This window comes from Hemiscyllium ocellatum, chromosome 2 (genome assembly GCF_020745735.1).
Source record: "Hemiscyllium ocellatum isolate sHemOce1 chromosome 2, sHemOce1.pat.X.cur, whole genome shotgun sequence".
Classification (NCBI taxonomy): Eukaryota; Metazoa; Chordata; class Chondrichthyes; order Orectolobiformes; family Hemiscylliidae; genus Hemiscyllium; species Hemiscyllium ocellatum.
The window spans coordinates 37,421,660-37,439,590 of record NC_083402.1 but is presented as its reverse complement, the minus strand read 5'-3'; the positions used below and the strand labels follow the sequence as shown (position 1 = coordinate 37,439,590).

The 17,931-nt window shown below is 43.5% G+C and overlaps 1 protein-coding gene across 1 annotated transcript; it reads left to right on the top strand.

Moving 5' to 3' along the window:
• The first annotated feature begins 3,347 nt into the window (after positions 1-3,347).
• Positions 3,348-15,281, top strand: LOC132827166 (proteinase-activated receptor 1-like). The gene is made up of 2 exons (XM_060843713.1): positions 3,348-3,627; positions 13,567-15,281. The coding sequence occupies exons 1-2, from the start codon at positions 3,501-3,503 to the stop codon at positions 14,724-14,726; spliced, it is 1,287 nt and encodes a 428-aa protein (XP_060699696.1). The 5' UTR covers positions 3,348-3,500; the 3' UTR covers positions 14,727-15,281.
• The last annotated feature ends 2,650 nt before the right edge of the window (positions 15,282-17,931 follow it).

Below are 17,931 nucleotides of genomic sequence, written 5' to 3'. Positions count from 1 at the left end.
AATGCTAACCACTGTGCCACCGTGCCGCCCACCAATAAAAACTGCACAGTTCAGTTATTTCTATTACCATGGACAAAACAAATACCTAAAGCATAAGCTGAAGTATTAACATGTTTGAATATTTATCTATCAGTTAGAAGTTGTTTTTTGTTGTTAGAATTACAATATTATGCTAATACCTGACATTTGAGGATTAATGTGAACTGAAAATGAACCCACAATCTTAGTGTTAATAACCTTTCCCAATAAGTTACTTGATAGCATCTGGCCAATTAACATATTCCTGGAAATTTCTGCCGCCATTTGAAACCGGTAAAGCTGCTTCACCATGAATGCTGTGACTCTGTGTGCACATCCATCTAATCTCAGTCTTTAGAAATTGCCTCCTATCAGCTGAATTATCCATTTCCAGAGTTGAGTCCCAGTGGAGTGTTTTCAGATCATCCACTGGAATTGGCAGAAGGTTCATGGAAATCCTGAAGAAACAATGTACCAAGAACAAAGAACATGACAGCGCAGGAACAGGCCCTTCGGCCCTCCAAGCCTGCACTGATCCATATCCTCTATCTAAATCTGCTGCCTATTTTCTAAGGATCTGTATCCCTTTGCTCCCTGCCCATTCATGTATCTGTCTAGATACATCTTAAATGATGCTATCATTCCTGCCACTACCACCTCTGCAGGCAACACGTTCCAGACACCCACCACCCTCTGTGTGAAGAACTTACCACGCATATCTCCCCTAAACTTATCCCCTCTCACTTTGAACTTGTGACCCCTTGTAATTGAGTCCTCCACTCTGGGAAAACATTTCTTGCTATCCACATTTAGGCCTCAATCAGGTCCCCAACCTCCTTCTTTCCAATGAAAATAATCTTAATCTACTCAACCTCTCCTCATAGCTAGCACCCTCCTTACCAGGCAACATCCTGGTGAACCTCTTCTGCCATTCATGTCAATTGCTTCAGGCATAATGGACAGAGGGAAATTGGCACCCCACTTTGCAAACAGTGACTGGGAGGTCCTGTGAATGGGATGGAGCAGAGAAGATCCCATTCTCTTCTCTCAGAAACAGCTGAAGAGACCACGCTACCAGATGCTGTCAGCCTGATTTGAACATGCTATCTCAGTCATTGCTCTTTACACAGTCCAGAGGAGTGGCCAGTAAAAATCACAAGAAGGTCAATCTCTTTCTTCATAGTTTCCATATGTTTTACCACAACAGTAGACCCTTCAATCTAACCAGTCCCTGTGACCAAAAGCCCAAACTAAACTAGTCCCACCTGCCTGCTCTTGGCACATATTCCTCCAAATATGTCTTACTCATGTGCTTATCCAAATGTCTTTTAAACATTCCAACTTTACCCACACCCATGACTTCCTCTGGAAGTTCATTCCATAGACAAACCATTTTCTCTGTAAGGAAATTGCCCATCATGTCATTTTAAAATCTTTCTCCTCCCACACTAAAATTATGTCCTGTGGTTTTAAAATACCCCACACCAGGGAAAAGATGCCTGCCATTCACGTTATCTACATCCCTCATGATTTTACAAACCTCTATAAGGTCACCTCACAACCTCTCTGGCCCTGAAAAATTAACCTTTAAAAATATGGCACCATCTTTCCCAAGAAAAAAATTAATGTTACAAATGTTTCAAAAACTATTTTCCCTATTTTGCTATCTTTATATCTTTTTTATAACTCCATGTGTATAATTGATCTTTATTTCACTTCCTGTCCAATGATTTACACATAATTTCTGCTTCCTACCTCTTGCTCTGCAGTTTGCATGTCTCAGTGTGTTCCTTATTACATTGAAAATGTCTTTTTTCTGCTGACTGATGCCACAAATCCCCTTGGAGAGAACATTGACTTTAAACAGATCCATTTGCCTGTATGTCTGTAATGCAAATCTTGCTAAAAGTCTGATTTTCTGCTCCAATGAAAGAGACAGTGTAGGTGGTGAGTAGTGAAAACCATTCTTTGACCACTCACACCAATAACTGGGTCACTGATTTTCAACAAATACATGCAAAATGAGTAGAAAGGCATGTTCAATTGTGTCAGCACTTGCCTTGTGCCTTAGGGCCTTAACAGCCACAAATTCCACAATTTAATTGATTTATGAAATCCAACACCTTTTCCATTTGTTTTCAGGGAAAAGAGGTAGAAGTGTTGATGTCACAGAACAAGCATGACTCACCTCTTTAAAATTAATGTACAGGATATGGTGTCGCTGGCTTTGCCAACATCCAATGCCTATCCCTAATTACCCCTGAGAGGGTGCTCACAAGCTGCCTTCTGAACTGCTGCAGTCCACATGATGTAGGAAATCCCCTGTTCAAGTTGTGAAAGGAAAATGTAGAATTCAAGTTGAGGGCCACAGCCATTTTAATAGCCAATGGAAGTGCCATTCTTACTGTGCTGTTGACTTGCAATTCTTGTCACAACAGTTTTGTAATTATTTCCCTGCTAAACTGAATGGTAATGTTGCACTGTAACAATTGGACCTGCATTACATATGGTTAACATGCTGACATTAGTGGTGTTAAAGAAGCACAGAAAGAACATGCATCTGCTACATGTGTGCAGTATTACATTATCTGGACATGAGAAAACCTAGCTGGGCTTTCTGCTATTTTGAAGTTGGAGATGTTAGTACACAATGTGGATGGTGTGGGAAAGGGTTATTTAAGGATTCATCCTTAAATCCACAGGGGCATATCAGTATTGAGCCCCTCCATCCTATTCCACTGTGGGAGTGCCCACTGTAGAACTGTAGTGGATTAAGATGGCAGCTCACCACCACCTTCTCCAAAGTAATGAGGGATGGACAATAAATGCTGGCCCAGCTATTGATGTTCACATCTCCCAAATGGATTTAAAACAAAAACTCATACCAGATTATCCCTTTACTCTCTGCAACTTAACGACTGGAAAATGCAGTTTGTCATTGTAGGGTGGTCTCTCATGATGAGTGTGGTCCTCGTCACTATGTATCTCACTGTAATGGGCTAACCGCCTTTTAATCTACATAATCAGAGTTGTAATGACAGACCACTGGAGCAGGTGGGACTTGAACAGGCTCAGAGGTAGGGACACTGCCATTTCACTACAAAAGCCCTTTGAGATGACTTATCCTTGGCCATTTAAGTATTTTATTGAGCATTTTAGTCATTAAAGTGGAGTGTCTGTTGGAATTTAACAATACAATGAAGAAAATGTGCATTTATAACCGTTGGTTTTCTTTGTGGTTACATTATGGAATGATTTGCTGGGAGAGCTAGGTACGGCCCCTTTAAGAACACTCCCTAATAATCACCTCATTTAGCCGAGCCCCAGGAAGTGCCGGAATAGCCCACAATTGTATTTCGGAGTGGAAAAGTTTCCAACCGATCTCGCCTGACAAACCCCTGATATTGAAGCACTAACTGGTCTCCCAGAGAGGGCAGACCTGTGCTGGAGGCTCGGAGGGAGCCGGCTGGAGAGTCCGGGAGATGTTCGTACCTGAGCCGGCCTCCGGAGTGTACAGAGACCCGCGGCAACTTCCACTCGGGATGGGCTGGACAGTTCAGCTTGTGTTGGGGGTCGTCCTGCTCTCCACCATCTCAGCTCTCAACACTGGTAGGAAATCAGTCTGAGGAGAGGGGCAGAAGGGACTAGGAGCAGGGCCAGGATCTATCTGATACTTGAGCACAGTTAGTGGGACAGAAAGCCAGGATCAGATTAGCTCCGAGACAAGCAAAGTCTACTGACCAGAACCAGCCGCTCCCTTTGTGGGGGTTTATCATCTCATACTTTCTATTTTCTTCCGTGTACTATATCACAGACTACAGATTGAAAATGACTCTTTATGTCAGCATCACAGTCCCAGTTTATTTAACACAGAAAAGTTTAAAGTAATCAGGACTTTCTTATTAGTTTATACTCATGCTGTCTACTGGTCATAGAGTCATAGAGATGTACAGCATGGAAACAGACCCTCCGGTCCAACCCGTCCATGCTGACCAGATATCCCAACCCAATTGAGTCCCACCTGCCAGCACCCGGCCCATGTCCCTCCAAACCCTTCCTATTCATATACCCATCCAAATGCCTCTTAAAATGTTGCAATTGTACCAGCCTCCACCACTTCCTCTGGCAGCTCATTCCATCTACGTACCACCCTCTGCATGAAAGGTCTTTTTTATAGCTTTCCCCTCTCAGTGGTGCCAGGTTCCAGGTAAAATATGTTAAAAATCATTGAGTTTTGTTTTACACAGTAGGTTTGGGTGACATTAGCCTTTCACCTGTTTATTTGCAAGTTTGCGGGAATGGGCAGTTAGAAATACAGCAGACGAAAAACCAGGCAAGAGAGTGTACAAACTCAAAACTGGAATCAAATCTTTAACTAAATTGCCCCAATAGAATTGCATGACAACAGCATGGAAAGAGGGCACAATAGTGGGATGGTATCCTGCCATAGTGTAGCCCTGAGGTACTGAAATAACTCCACAGAACCTGGTATCCCATCACCAAGTTGTCCTTTATTTACACATAAATAGTATTTGACACTGGTCTGCTCCCTCAGAACCAGCTCTCAAAAGTGGACAGAATTTCTGACACTCTTATTGTATTAAACAAATTACAAAACAGTTTACAATAAACATTTACAGCTGTACAAGAGACAGCAATTTTACAAGGGAGAGGAGCAGCAAAGCTAGGCCCCAAACCCTATCGTTTGACCATTTTACAGGGAGATGAGGACAAACCTCAAATCCCAGTTCCACATTTAACAAGACAGTGACAATGACATTTGAACATTAAACAATACGGTTACATACAGAAGTGCAGACAATACAGACCCAGCAAGCCCCCACCCCTCCCACCTTTCGACCACTCTAAGGCAGCCCGCCCCTACCCACCTTCCAGTTCTCAGTCCACCCTGTGCCCCTTCCAGTTCTCGGTCCGCCCTCACACACCTTTCGACCACCTCTAGGACAGCCCGCCCCGGTACCCGCCCGGGGCGACAGCAGTTTGGACGGCCTACCCACCTTCCGGCTTCACTAACCACCCTCAGCACCTTTCGACCACCTCTGGGGCAGCCCGCCCCGGTACCTGCCCGGGGTGACAGCGCTGAGGACGGCTACCCGCCTTCTGGCTCTCGGTCTGCCCCTACATACCATTGGGCTCTCACCCACCCTGTTGCGCCTCCGACTAGTGGGCTATCCTAGCACACCTTTCGACCACCTCTAGGGCAGCCCGTCCCCTTCCCTGGGACGACAGCGTGTAGGGTAGCCCACAAGCCTTCCGGAACTCAGCCGCCCCTACATGCCTTCTGGCTCTCGGCTGCCATGACACCTTTTGACCGCCTCTAGGACAGCCCGTCCCGATTACCCCTTATCGGGACGACAGCGCTCAGAGTAGCCTACTCACCATCTGGCTCTCAGGGTGACTGGCATCAGGGTGACCTACCCACCCTCTGGCTTTCAGGACAGCCTACCAACCTTCAGGTTCACAAGATGGCCTACCCACCTTCCAGCTCTCGGGGTGACAGCTTTCAGGGTGACGCATGAGCCTCCCAGCTCATGACAAGGCCGGCCAGACCCAGGGACACGAGACAGCGCAGGTGATAGATACAGGAAACACCACAATAAAAAAAAGTGTCCTTTCTGGTACACAGTTCAAATCCATACATAGAGTCTTCAAGATATAAAATCCATTGCCAGAAAGAGTCCACTCCAGTATACAACATGCGTGGTCAGAAATAGAGTCCACTCCAACCTGCAGAGTCCATTACTAAAAACAGAGTCCACAACCAAGGGCAGAGTCCACTCCTGAAGGCAGCAGATGCACATCCCACAGCACACAGGTGTTCAGTCTCCATAGAGTCCTGGCCCAGCCTTGGAAAGCCAGGCCCACTCACAGGAACAGTACATTGTACAGGTGCAGTTAACTCACAGCAGTTTGGTCCACTCCTGAGGGAAAGGTGTTCTCCCAAACTCCAGGATACAGCAACTGCTCACCTCCCAGCACACACACAGGTGTTCAATCTTCAGAGGCCCAGCCCCAGGGCTAGGCCTCCCCACAGGAACAGCTCCTCTGGTAGAATGTATGTCTTCCACAAGGCCTCAGTCCAATCACCAATAAAAAGTGAAGACACATACAAAAAGCAAAGAAAACTAGAGTCCAAGGGCTAAACCCTACCATAAAATTAAAATTGTCCTTTTCTCAAAGGAGAAAAGAGTAACACACAGGCTGTAACCAGCCAGTGAAACAACAATCCCCTAATGAGAACTGAGTTACACCTGAAACACATTCTGTGCATCAGGAGTTTAACAATCAGTCCTCACTAAAAGGAATGCCAGTTAACAAACTGGCTCAATAATTCAGCCAGTTCAGGAATCAGGTTTTCCTCCCCTCTAAAAAAGAGAAGCAGAAACCAACAGTAACATACTGACTGTAACACCAGCCAGCACAGAGTCAGTCCCTTAAACTGAGGGGGGCACTGAATCTCCTGTTTATTTTTTTTATTTTATTAAATAAATTACAAAACAGTTTACAAGAAACATTTACAGCTGTACAAGAGACAGCAATTTTACAAGGGAGGAGCAGCAGCAAAGCTAGGCCCCAAACCCTACCGTTTGGGCATTTTACAGGGAGATGAGGACAAACCTCAAATCCCAGTTCCACATTTAACAAGACAGTGACGATGACATTTGAACATTAAACAATACGGTTACATACAGAAGTGCAGACAATACAGACCCAGCAAGCTCCCACCTTTCAACCACTCTAAGGCAGCCCGCCCCTACCCACCTTCCAGTTCTCAGTCCACCCTGTGCCCCTTCCAGTTCTCGGTCCGCCCTCACACACCTTTCGACCACCTCTAGGACAGCCCGCCCCGGTACCCGCCCGGGGCGACAGCAGTTTGGACGGCCTACCCACCTTCCGGCTTCACTAACCACCCTCAGCACCTTTCGACCACCTCTGGGGCAGCCCGCCCCGGTACCTGCCCGTGGTGACAGCGCTGAGGACGGCTACCCGCCTTCTGGCTCTCGGTCTGCCCCTACATACCATTGGGCTCTCACCCACCCTGTTGCGCCTCCGACTAGTGGGCTATCCTAGCACACCTTTCGACCACCTCTAGGGCAGCCCGTCCCCTTCCCTGGGACGACAGCGTGTAGGGTAGCCCACAAGCCTTCCGGATCTCAGCCGTCCCTACGTGCCTTCTGGCTCTCGGCTGCTCTGACACCTTTCGACCACCTCTAGGACAGCCCGTCCCGATTAACACTCCTGTTTTTTCTTTTGTGACAAGCAGTGTCCTTCATGTCAAAGGGCAATGCTGTGTGATCAAACAGTGAAGGGGAGGGCAGGGTTTAAATCAAAATAGAGTTGGAGGGGGAAATAATGCACTCCACTAATCCCCTGGTTTTTTTTTTCTCTTTTCTTTTTTTTTTCCTTTTTTCTTTTTTTTTAAATTAACCCCCACACTACCGCCTAACTGCGGTAGTGCTTATTTTTTTCCCAGCACCCATGGTGTGTGTGTGTGTGTGCAGCTGTGAGACACAGTGAGAGACATAAAGTGCACAAATCTTTATTTAATTTCCACCACCAGGAAAAGTAGGAAAACACCCGAGTGGCCTGTGACGAGCAGTGCCCTTCACATCAAAGGGCAATGCTGTGTGATCAAAACAGTGAAGGGAACACTCCTGTTTTTATCTGTCAGCCAGGGCTCCCTGATTGGACCAGATTAACAGCCTCAATCAAGGAGCTCTTATTCTGAGAGGTCCACGTGGCTGCCCTCATTATAATCATTACAGGTACCAGACCTGAAGGAAATTTACAAATTTCTGGTGAAAGATGGTATGTGATATAACTTGCGATGTTTTACGTTGCTAACTTCTAAAATGCTTTTCCAAATGTAACTGATACCACAGCATTGCTCTACTGAGCTTCCACTCTTTGGAGGGTCGGTATTGACTTGTTGGGCTGAAGGGCCTGTTTCCACGCTGTAGGAATTCTAATTTTAATTCTAAAATTCAGAGGAAGTACTTGGACTCTTCTGTGTTATCTGGCTGGCATGGTGGCACAGTGGTTAGCACTGTTGCCTCACAGCGCCAGAGACCTGGGTTCAATTTCCGCCTCAACCAACTGACTGTGTGGAGTTTGCACATTCTCCCCGTGTCTGTGTGGGTTTCCTCCCACAGTCCAAAAAAGTGCAGGTCAGGTGAATTGGTCAGGCTAAATTGCTCGTAGTGTTAGGTGAAGGTGTAAAATATAGGGGAGGTGGGTTGCGGGTCGGTGTGGACTTGTTGGACCGAAGGGCCTGTTTCTACACTGTAAGTAATCTAATCTTTACTGATAGCTAAAGGCTTCATATGTTTTTCCATAATTTTATTTTTGTTGAAAGAAGACAATTCTCTATTCTCTGCTGCCCATGATTAGCACAGGTTAGGCTAACAGTTGACCTGAAATTGTGATAAATGGTTTACTGGAAAGTTCGTGGAATGCTCACCAGTCTCTCAGATGAACCGGAATTGGAGTTCTGTATCATGGAGGCCTGTGGGAACTCAGCCTTGGAGTATGTTTAATGTAAAGCCTTACAGATTTCTGATACCAGTAGTTTTCAAGGTTATGAGGTTTGAGTGGGTAAAAGATATTGAAGAGTTTGCTCAACAGTGATCCTGTTGATTGGCAGGGCAGACTTAGTGGGCTGAATGGCCTCTTTCTGTTCTATTCTCCTAGCTGTCATCTTTAGAAAGCAGAGAACTATTTTGGACTAGTCTGCTGTGAACATTCCTGCTTATATTTATGTTTGATAACATCATTCAGAAGCAGAAGGTTAATCTCAAAGAACCATAGATATTTTTCAAAGTTTTGCATTAACATTTTGCCAGGCTCATTAGCAGGCCTATCACCAATATTTTCAAGCTAATTAATTAACGTGTGAAGAGCAGTCACTATTGGTGAACAGGAGAAGTAAGCAATGCCATCATAATGGTTAACCTTTGAGGAAACATTGCACAACCAAGTACCATATTTCCTGGAACTTAGAAGGACTAAGGGCTGATTTGATCAAAGCTTTCAAAATGTTAAGGGAAACTATTAAGCTAAAAAGAGAAAGAAACCATTTCCATTATTCAAGGATCTCAAGATCTTAGCTTAAAATTGGAGCTAGACCTTTCAGGACTAAAGTTAGGGGGGGTGGGAGGGAGTCCCACACCAAGAGTCCCAAATGTTTGGAACTATCTTCTGTAAATGACAGATGATGGTGAGTGCATTGTTAATTTCAAAACTAAGATTGATCAATTGCTGTTAACCCAAAATATTTGTAGAGTTCAAGTTTATAAAATAATGAGAGCTATGGATAGAGTTAGTGAGAGTTGTCTTTTCCCAATGGGGATTTCGAGACGAGGGGGCACATTTTTAAGGTGAGTGGAGAGAGACTTAAAAAAAGACATGAAAGGCAATTTTTTTAAACAGAGGGTGATTCGTGTATGGAGTGAACTTCCTGTCATTTGGATAAGTATATGAATAGGAAAGGGTTGGAGGGATGTGGGTCAGGAGTAGGCAGGTGGGACTAGTTTAGCTTGGGATTATGTTCAGCACGGACTGGTTGGACCGAAGGGTCTGTTTCTATGCTGTATAACTCTAAGACTGTATTTGGGGCAAAAAGGGGTGTAAGAAATTATCTCACAGAATGGTGGAAGAGACCCACGGGGCTAAATGGCCTCTTGTAGTCCCATTTATGTGAGAACGATGCTGTGACTGCATTCAGATAAACATTCTTTTCATCCAGCTTGGTGGTGTTGGTTGTTCCCAACACTGCAGAATTCCCCTTCTCTTCTCTAGATATCACTTTACCGTGTTTTATATTTACAGGAAGACACATATATCAGTTGGTTTAATGTTTTATATAAAAGGTGGCAACTTTGATAATTTAGCAGACCATCAGCACTACATTGAAGTGGTACCGATTCCAGTTTCAAACCTTGAAATGGGCTGTGAGAAACCTTCTAGCAAGAATACTCCAACTTACTGAATAAATCTTGGCAGCACAAAAGGCATTACATGCATTGTGAGGTGATGCATTTAGGCAAGTCTAATTCTGGAGCAGTGATCCTATTGATTGGCAGAGCCTTGGGAAAAGGTGATGGGCAGAGAAATCTGGGAGTGCAGGTCCATTGTACCCTGAAGGTCGCTGCACAGGTGGATAGAGTGGTCAAGAAGGCATATAGTATGCTTGCCTTCATTGGACATGGTATTGAGTATAAAAGCTGGCAAGTAATGTTAACATTGTACAAGACATTGGTTCGGCTGCATTTAGAATATTGTGTACAGTTCTAGTCACCACATTACCAAAAGGATGTGGACGCTTTGGAGAGGATGTTGCCTGCTATGGAAGGTGCTAGCTATGAAGAGAGGTTTAAGTAGGTTAGGTTTATTTTCACTAGAAAAAAGGAGATTGAGGGGGGACCTGATTCAGGTTTACAAAATCGTGAAGGGTATAGACAGGGTGGATAGAGACCAGCTTTTTCCCAGGGTGAAGGATTCCATAACGAGAGGTCATGCTTCAAGGTGAGAGGTGGAAAGTTTAAGGGGGATACATGCAGCAAGTACTTCACACAGAAGGTGGTGGGCATCTGGAACGCGTTGCCAGCAGAGGTGGTAGAGGCAGGCACGGTAGATTTATTTAAGATGCGCCTGGACAGATGCATGAGTAGGTGGGGGGCAGAGGGATACAAATGCTTAGGAATTGACCAACAGGTTTAGTCAGTACATTTGGATTGGCTCAGGCTTGAAGGGCCGAAGGACCTGTTCCTGGGCTGTAAATTTTCTTTGTTCTTTGTTCTTTTGTTCATTGTGCCTAGCACATCAACTAAAACTATTCGCTTTCCCTGCCTTTTATCTTTTGATAGTCCTCTTCAAAAAATTGTACAATTCTATTTCACTCACTCTGGAATAGATGGGCAAATCCTAATTGTTTTAAACATAAGACTAATACAACTACTCCCTGCATTTACACGAAAATGTTTTGATCCTGGTTATTCACAGCTTGGAATTTGTCTGTCAACAGTTGCCATGATATGTTGCACAGTTGCATGTTCATGCAAGTTGTATTAGCAGTTGGCGAGAAATTATTCCACAAAATATTTAAGTTTGTATTTTCCGCTTCCTGGTATGTCTTGTCAGTTCAGATCTCACTCTGAGACTTATTTGTAATATTGTGACTTTTGTCACAATAGATGAATGGAATCAAGGTTTAGAAAAATATTGAGGAATTGTAAAATGAACAGGGAAAGAAAATTTTCATTGTTTGAGGAGTTAGTGATGAAGCAACATCAATTTAATGTAGCCAGTGAGAAAGTGAGGAGATGGGAATTTGTTTTTCTGCACGATTGTAAGACTCCAGAACAGTTTGTCACAGGGGTGGAGACCAGTGAATCTTTTGAGAGCTGGGCAGATAAACATTGGAAGTCGAAGATAATACAGGGCTACAGGATGAGAATGGAACAACGGGATTCATTTTGGATTGCTGTAGCAAACTTCCAATTGTTACTTCAAGGACTGAGCTGAATTGATTCAACAAATGAGACATTTTAAAATATATTACAACTGATGGGAAGGAGCTTTCAAAAAAAAGCCTGGATGTGAAAAGAAAAGTTTTATGAATTCATAGTTTTAATCATTACTTCTTTATTAATTTCTTCACTTGAGCGAAGACAAGTTGCTATCCTAATCTGGTCTGGCCTGCGTGTGACTCTAGACCACATTGCAATACGGTTGGCTCTTTACAGACATCTGAAATGGCCCAGCAACCCATTCAGTTGTATTCACTGCTAAAAGGTCTTAGACATGGAAACAACAGAAGCAAATACAGTCCTACTGACCCAAGAAAGTCCCCATAACTAATACCTATGATCTAGCGCCAAGATTGGGAGAGCTGTCCCATAGACTGGTCAAACAAAAATCTGACAAAATCGTACACATGGAATAATACCTTAGAAACAACAACCCTGTCAACACCATCACCATACTTGCATATGACCACTTCCGCTGACAGAACAGGCTCAGCAGAAGTGAAAGTACAGTGGTATACAGTCAGAAGAGGGGTTGTCTTGGGCGTTCCCAACATTGACTCTGGACGTTATGAAGCCTCATGACTCCCAGGTCAAACATGGACAAGGAAACCTCCTGCTGATTACTATTTACCAACCTCCCTCGGCTGATGAATCAGTATTCCTTCATGTTGAACAGCATGTGGAGGAAGCACTGAAGATATCAAGGGCACAAAATGTACTCAAGGGCAGAGAATGAGGAATTTTAATGTCTATCATCAAGAGTAGCTGGACAGTACTACTGTTGTTTGGGCTGTTGCAGTCCTAAATTACCTTTCTGCTCGACTAGTCTATAACTGGTGGTGAAGGAACCAACAAGAAGGAAAACCATGGAAAATGGGAGCTTGAGTAGGCCGTTCAGTCCTTTGAATCTGCTCCACTATTCAATATGATCACGGTTGACCATCTAATTTAGTACCCTCTTCCCATTTTCACCCCATACTGTTTAATCCCTTTAGCCTATAAACTAAATCTAGATCCATCTTGAAAATATTCAATGGTTTGGCCTCAACCGCTTTCTGTGGCAGAAAATTCCATGGGCTCACCACTGTCTGATGAAGACATTTCATCACATCCTCACCAATCTGCCTTCTATCGATGCACCTTTTATAACAACATCAGTAAGAGACACCACTGTTCTGGTGGAGATGATGTCTTCACATTGAGGATGCTCTCCATCATGTTATCTGCCACTGTCACCATACTAAATGGCAGATCTAACAACTCAAGATCTGGCATCACAATAAACTGGATGAATTAGTTGCACAAACAGATAATAATGGATAATGATGGTCGAGGCTCCAATTTCTTTCCACTATACACCCCAGGAATCTCTCCTGTTCTATTGCTGCTTTGGAAGGATTTGCTCGTTGACACACCATCTATTTGGCTGTGTTATGACGGCACCGTTCTTGATCATCAAGTCCTGACGTTGGACTTGAAGCAGAAGTTTCTCGCTCACAGGTAGGCCTCCACCTTGCCTACCCAGGGAAGGATATACGTCCCATTGCGAGTGATTGCAACACAAACGTTCATGCGATGTGCGGTGATTCTGTCAAAGAGATTGTATTATTATGTGAAGTTTTGAAGACAGTGAGGCAATCTCATTGAAATAAAGCTCAATGCTGTGAGTCCAGATGAGGAAAAATGTCTTCAGTTAGAAGGTTGTGGTCCTTTTTAAACTCTTATGGCAGAGGTCTGGGCACACTGAACATTCGGACAGTGAGGATTAGTCTGGCTGAAAACAGTAGATTTTTGAGCATTAGGGACACAGGCAGGGTGGGGTGGGGGAGGTGGATAGCAGTGGGAACAGGACAAAATATTAATATAAAGGTTCATCCCATGATCCCATTGAATGATAGAGCAGGCATAAGGGGCTATGTGATCTTCTCCTGCTCTTCTCTCTTCTTTCCTTAATAGAGTGTTAAATTAAATACTAAATTACTATTCTCTTATTTTTCAGATAAGGTATCAAGACATAATGTCAACAACATAGCCAAAAGCTTTGCTGGTAAATTTGGAATTCAGAGGAACAATAATGTGAACAGGATCAATAACTCACAGCAGAACATATCAGAATTTTTACCAAGATATGGACTTAATATTACGCACATCTCGCAACCTTCAGTCATCGAAGTGAGAGTCTCTGATACAGCAAAACTGTACCTAATGGGTTCCTGGACAACTATAGTGATTCCTTTTATTTATACCTTTGTGTTTACTGCAAGCTTGCCTCTCAACCTACTGGCAATCTTAATATTCACCCTGAAAATGCAATTGACAAAACCAGCTGTAATTTACATGATGAACTTGGCATCAGCAGATCTGTTATTTGTGCTGATGCTGCCTCTAAAGATCACTTACCATTTTTCTGGCAATAACTGGGCATTTGGCTCTTTCCTCTGCCGATTGGTTACTGGTGGTTTTTATGCGTATATGTACTGTTCAGTGCTGCTGATGATGTGCATCAGTATTGATCGATTTCTCGCTGTAGTCTATCCAATACGATCTGCTACCTGGAGGACCCGGGGGCGTACAGTTGTAATTTGCCTTGTGGTGTGGCTTGTAGCTATTGGTGGTGTCCTACCACTTTTCCTTACTGAGCAAACAGTGTATGTCACTGAGCTGGGCATTACAACCTGCCATGATGTGTTACCCCTCTCCACCTTACAGAGCTACTCTGTCTACTATTTTCCCACTTTGTGTTTTCTGCTCTTTGTAATTCCCCTGCTTGTGACTTCAGTCTGCTATATATGTATTATCTCAACCCTTCATTCAGCAAATGAGACAATCCAGTCTGGAAAGTCACATGGTTCTTTTCTTGCAATAATTGTGCTTTCTGTGTTTATTGTTTGCTTTGCACCAACAAACATCATCTTGCTCGTACACTATCTTCATTTTTATCTTGCAGCAAGTGATTCGCTCTATTTTGCATACATGCTGTGTGTGTCTATAGGCAGTATTAGCTGTTGCCTTGACCCTTTGATTTATTATTATGCCTCATCAATCTTTAAGAGCCGATTACAAAATCTCCTTTATCCTACGGAGTCTAACAGTAGTCAAAATAAAAGACAAGCAATTCCCAATCATTGTAATTACACAAGAGTTGTTAACACAAATTAATCAAATGATGTATATGTGCTAATTTATTTTTGATAATGTTACAAAATAAAACTGATTTATGGATAGCAATAGGCAGCTGGAAGAAGTCCAATTCATCTGTGTTGGCCTTCATACTCCTTTCTCTGTGTGTACCTGTGGACATAGCTTTTAGAAATATCGCTGAATGAACTTGAGACTTAATTTTGTGATGATTCTAATAAGCTCTGTGTTTTAACCTTGACAAGTTTGGCTTATACCTCTGTTAAATTCAGACCACATTATTATGAGTAATTCAATTATTGACAATTGCTGATGTTATAGGCATATTGCCCATATGCCACAAAGTAATAACCCACAGACTGAACCAAATTAAATTGCTATCTAAGAACCAAAGAGAAGATAACCATAGTCTAGTTTGCTCATGATACTGCTTTTAAAGCTGTGGTCACATAAATTCCATTCTGTTGTGTGTCCTCATTCTGCCGTCCTTTTAAGTTTGTGATTCATATGGATTGTAATTCAGTCATGAATTTCATCATCAGCTGCAAAAATCACTCACTTTATGTTTTGATGGAAATAAACCGTTCTTTTCACTTAGCTTTTCAGTATTGTCTTTATTTTGAGTCTATTAGCTCAACTGGCTGGATGGTTGGTTTGCAGCGCAGAGTGATACTAACAGCAGAGATTCAGTTCCAGTACTGGCTGAGGTCACCATGAAGGTCCTAGTTTCTCAACCTTGCCCCATGTCTGAGGCATGGTGATCCTGCGATTAAATCACCATTGTCATTGAAACATACAGAACTTTGCACGGCTTGGATAGAGTGGACATGGAAACGTTTCCACATGTGGAAAAGACTAGGTCCTCAGGACATAGCCTCGGAGTGAAGGGCTAACCCTTTAGCATTTACATGACAACAAATGTTCTCCACCAGAGAAAGGTGAATCTGTGGAGCTCATTGCCGCATAAGACTATGGAGGCCAAGTCATTGAGTGTATTTAGGACAAAGATAAATAGGTTGTTGATTAGTAAGGGGATAAAAGGTTACAAAAAAAAGGTAGGAGAATGTGGTTATTAAACATATTAGCTATGGTCAGATAGTGAAGCAGACATGGTGGAGTGAATGGTCTAATTTTGTTTTTTATGGTCTTAAGGTCTTTCTAATTAAAGAGCTTCCCCATCGTCCTCTGGGACTATGATGACTTTTCCTACTCAGAATCAATTAAGAAAGCTTTCATTTGATGTGGAATATGCAAAGTAATTTACAAAGGCTTTGTATCTAAAATATAAAATAGTTACAGACTGTACCATAGATTTCTGGTGACAATGACCAGAGAGCAGTGACAACACAAACCTACAGGCTGAAAATTACACAATACCAAAACCAGGTATTTACAAAAGGAAATGAAATGACACTTCAATAATATTATGGTTTGTCTGTGCTTCTATACCATGTGAGATTTGTTCTGATGAAAAGGTTTCAACCTGAAATGCTAACACTATACCTGCCTGAAAATTCCATGTGGCCTGCTAAGTACATCAGCAGATTTGCATCTGCACTACTTTGCTTTTCTGTTTGTGTTTTTCGAGGTAAGGTGGTATCTCCCCAGCCCTTCAGCAATGTGAGCATGGTTGGAAAAATCAGGTGAGCTGCCCTGTGAGAACTTTGTTGAGAGTAAAATATCACATATTCCATCCAGGGTTTGTACAAAAGGCATCATTTTTGCCAGTGAGCAGCAAGTGGCCCATTTGCATGGATTATCTCACATAGCTTCATTATTACTTAATCTCACCACATTAATGGACACCGATGATTCCTGATATGAAGATCAGTATTATTACCTGTCGACTCCAGCTCACTGCTTGCTCCTCTGCTCCCCCATTTTGGACACCTGGCACCAGCATCTCAAAGCATGGTCCATGAGCATCAACTACATGTAACCCTCACTCACAGGCCTTGGTATTCAATACATTGTCATTGCACCTCTCCAATCCAGGTAAGGATCTGCAGTTCAACACTGCACTTTGCAATGAGAAGCATCAGTGCAGTCCATTGTTGCTGCAAGGACCCCCCAGCTCATGGTTTGGACCTGTTCCATCTCTGGGATCTTCACTTACACTCTCGGCACTCATGCAGTTTGGGTCTGCTTCAATGCTCAAGGCATCCTTGCCTTGCCTAACCTTTGTATTGTTCTGCCTCACTCAGTGCTAACAGGCTCACTTTTATCTTAGCTTGGCTTTTAGCACAGACTCAAAGACAGGCAGTTGATAAGATGATTAGATTCCCTACAGTGTGGAAACAGGCCCTTTGGCCCAACAAGTCCACATTGACCCTCCGAAGTGTAACCCACCCAGACCATTTCCCTCTGAGTAATGCACCTAACACCATAGGCAACTTAACATGGCCAATTTACTTAAATTGCTCATCATTAGACTGTGGGAGGAAACTGGAGCACCTGGAGGAAACCTACGCAGACACGAGGAGAATGTTTAAATGCCACACAGACATTGCCCAAGGTTGGAATTGAACCCAGATTCCTGGTGGTGTGAGGCTGCAGTGCTAACCACTGAACCACCGTGCTGCCCCAGTTGTCAATTGTCATCAGTCATGGGGATGGACATGTCGTTGTACAGCAGCATTGTATGTCCATCTCATACCTGCATTATGTGCCAACTGTGTGTATGTCAAACACACTGTGTGTGCTTCGACCAAATATCTCAAAGTCTAAAAGGTAGTAGTCTTCAGTAAGGGCAAGTGCTCCCTTATGAAAAGCAGCATTCAATATCAATCCAGAGTTTTGGGCACAGTCAGCACTTGAGTCAGCCACAGTGAGGATCCTCTTCTCATAGGAGATGAGGAATTAAATGTCCAGCACCGCACCAACCATCCTGGGTCCTTCTACCCTCTTGTGGGCTGTTTTCCCCTGCAATGAGACAAAGGGAGACAAGAGGCTGCCACAGCTATTAATGTGGGTGCAAGTGGGGGAAAGAAGGTGAGATGTCCTGAGTGAGTGAGTGAATGGATAGAAGCACCAGAGGCAGTGCAGGGTTAGTAGCACGGGGATGGTGTGAATGACAGCAAGTCAGGGAAGATGTTACATGTGACGGTGAGAGTGGTACAGTGTGTGCCTTGGTGGGAAATGGATGAAGTAGCAGAGATAGAGTAAGTGTAAGGTAACAGAGAGATGGCATTACTTACCCTGTACAGCAGAGAAGGTATTTGACCTT